The sequence below is a fragment of the Octopus bimaculoides genome, chromosome 23 (genome assembly GCF_001194135.2).
Source record: "Octopus bimaculoides isolate UCB-OBI-ISO-001 chromosome 23, ASM119413v2, whole genome shotgun sequence".
NCBI classification, from domain to species: Eukaryota; Metazoa; Mollusca; class Cephalopoda; order Octopoda; family Octopodidae; genus Octopus; species Octopus bimaculoides.
In genome coordinates, this window is record NC_069003.1 from 34882438 (window position 1) to 34885376 (window position 2939).

Below are 2939 nucleotides of genomic sequence, written 5' to 3' on the forward strand. Positions count from 1 at the left end.
GAAAGACAACCTTAACAGAATTTGAATTCATAACATAGACAGACAAAATGCCATTAAGCATTTCCCCCAGGGTGCTAATAATTCTGTCAGTTTGCCATCTGATGCAGCTAAAATATTGTGGTACCAGCACATCCCAACTTCTAGATGTTTCCAACCACAGATAGCTCAGGATCTTAAATCCAGAGTTTTCCATCACTCACCAAGTCATCTTACACTGCATGTGAGGCGCCTGTGCCACTGACAAGTAAAACAAAGGTGACACGGACACTTCTTTTTGTCTTTTGATTGTACTTTACTCAGGGGTTACCAGTTGGAAGGAAAGGGTGTGGTTAGTCTTTTAGTTCCCAAATATTTGCAGTGAGTAGAGTTTAGTTTCGTTATATATTTCATTCATTTCTGTATGTTTTCATGCTACATAGTTACATAGAAACCTAGCTGGGTAGAGAGAAAGCCAATTGTTCTAGAGATTGGTAGCTACACTTGTTAGTTGAGCAAGGCACCTTCAAATACTGTCAATATATGAAGGGAAACATATCATCAAGAGAGATTATATAAGAAATGATATCAGATATATAAGAAATGATATCAGATATATAAAAATGATATCAGATATATAAGAAATGATATCAGATATATAAGAAATGATATCAGACTAAATAATTACCTGGATGCTTAATAAGGGACTGACCAATCTTGTATTGAAGGAAAGCTTGTTCTTCTTTAGAGCCGAACAGGAGAGACATATCGTAGCAGCATTGGTAAAAGTTGACTGCTCTTTTAGGATGCAGAGAAATAATCTTACCAGCTTTCTCACAGAGCTGTTTAGAGAGTAACAAAAAGAGAGTAGACATCACATGAAGCAGCAACAATGATAAGAGCAAGTAGTAGTAAAGTCCTGGGGGTGCAATTCACCCAACCAAAGTTGTTGAAGGTGGTGCCCCAGTATGGCCATAGTCTAATAGCTGAAACAAATAAAGAGTTAAAAATAAAAGGTAATAGGTGCAGGAGTAGTTGTGTGGTAAGAAGCTTGCTTACCAACCACATGGTTCCAAGTTCAGTCCCACTGCATTGTACCTTGGGCAAGTGTCTTCTACTATAGCTTCAGGCCAACTGAAGCCTTGTGAGTGGATTTGGTAGACAGAAACTGAAAGAAGTCTGTCGTGTATGCATATGTGTGTGTGTGTATGTGTGTGTGTGTGTCTGCATTTGCCTCCCCACCATCACTTGACAACTGATGTTGGTGTGTTTAAGTTCCCGTAACTTAGCGGTTCAACAAAAGTGACCGATAAAATAAGTACTGGGCTTACAGAAAATAAGTTCCGGGGTCGATTTGTTTGACTAAGAAGGTGGTGCTCCAGCATGGCCACAGTCAAATGACTGAAATAAATAAAAGAATAAAAGAATCTAAAACTAGAGGAAAAGTAAGAAGATTACTTACATCATAAAGGTTTTGAAAATACAAACGATCCCCATATGCACTGTGAAGCACTTTGCCAAACAAGTCTTGAATTGTCTGTTGTTGGTCAGCGAGAAGATTCTGTACCTGTTGAAATTTTTGGTCCCGGAAATAGCTTGCGGCCGTTAGAAATATTTCCCCAGTGATCTGAGTAAAATACAAATGTGCACAGCATGATGACCTCACACTGTAGAATGACCGGTTGACTGGCAATTGTGATGACCGGTTGACTGGCAATTGTGATGACCGGTTGACTGGCAATTGTGACGATTGGTTGTAAGCTTGTCTGATGATTGGTTGTAAGCTGTAAGTTTGGTCTTCATTTTCAATAAGTAATCCTGATTTCTTGATGAAATGACTCGGATTTTCTAAGTAGCCGTTTTCGCTGTGGTTAATCCATTCAGCTACGAATTGAAGATAGTTGTACGAGAACTGGACATCTGAACAAGATAGTGTGGCCAGTAATTTCTTAACAGGTTGTGATGTACTATTTAACATACCGTTAATACATTTGAAATATTCATCTGGAATTTCAAATTTTTCGAAGCAATCTTCAATACCTTTTTGGTTAGGGAAAAGTGACAACATTTCAGCAAGTTTGAGTATCATTCCAGGGAATCCACAACACCGATCAAGAAGGGAATTAATCAACCTCTTACAGCTAGAAGTCACATTTGATGAGAACTCACAGTTAAAGAGTTCTCTCGCTTTTGATTTCCCTAAAGGCAACACCTGGAACTCTTTTGTACAAAGTTCATTGGTCAATAATGGTTTAAGTCCTCGAAACACCACAATAAAAGTGGTCTCTGGAAAAGTGATACTGGAATTTTCCATGAACTCGAGTTTTTCAGATTTTTCAGTGTTTGATAAAGCATCAAAGTGATCGAAAACAATGATATTTCCCCGATTTAGTTTCCTGAGATTTTGGTGATCAGCACAATTTGTTTTACAACAAAAATATTGAACTTCTCTCGATGTCTTCGTCTTGACTTCCTTCAGAACCTGAAATTAAACAATATAGTAACTGCGTACGTAAATATACATGTATGCTTATATATAAATATACATAGCTCTTATTTCTAGCAATGTAGGTGGTTTCTATCACCCTTGTTAGATTTAGCGACAATTATAATTCTTCTTTTTGGTGAAACATTGCAAACTGCTGTTTATATATATACATATATACATACCTACACACACACATATCATCATCATCATCATCATCGTTTAACGTCCGCTTTCCATGCTAGCATGGGTTGGACGATTTGACTGAGGACTGGTTAAACCAGATGGCTGCACCAGGCTCAATCTGATCTGGCAATGTTTCGACAGCTGGATGCCCTTCCTAATGCCAACCACTCTGAGAGTGTAATGGGTGCTTTTACGTGCCATCATCATGGGAGCCAGTCAGGTGGTACTGGCAACGGCCACGCTCAAAATGGTGTATTTTATGTGCCATTTTGAGCGTGGCCGTTGCCAGTAT

The 2939-nt window shown here is 38.6% G+C and overlaps 1 protein-coding gene across 1 annotated transcript; it reads right to left on the minus strand.

Moving 5' to 3' along the window:
- Positions 1–483: 483 nt before the first annotated feature.
- Positions 484–2494, minus strand: LOC106878300 (uncharacterized). The gene is made up of 3 exons (XM_014927485.2): positions 1439–2494; positions 665–818; positions 484–509 (listed from the first exon to the last, which is right to left on the minus strand). Exons 1-3 carry the CDS (start codon positions 2288–2290, stop codon positions 484–486), a joined length of 1032 nt encoding a protein of 343 aa, XP_014782971.1. The 5' UTR covers positions 2291–2494.
- Positions 2495–2939: the final 445 nt, after the last annotated feature.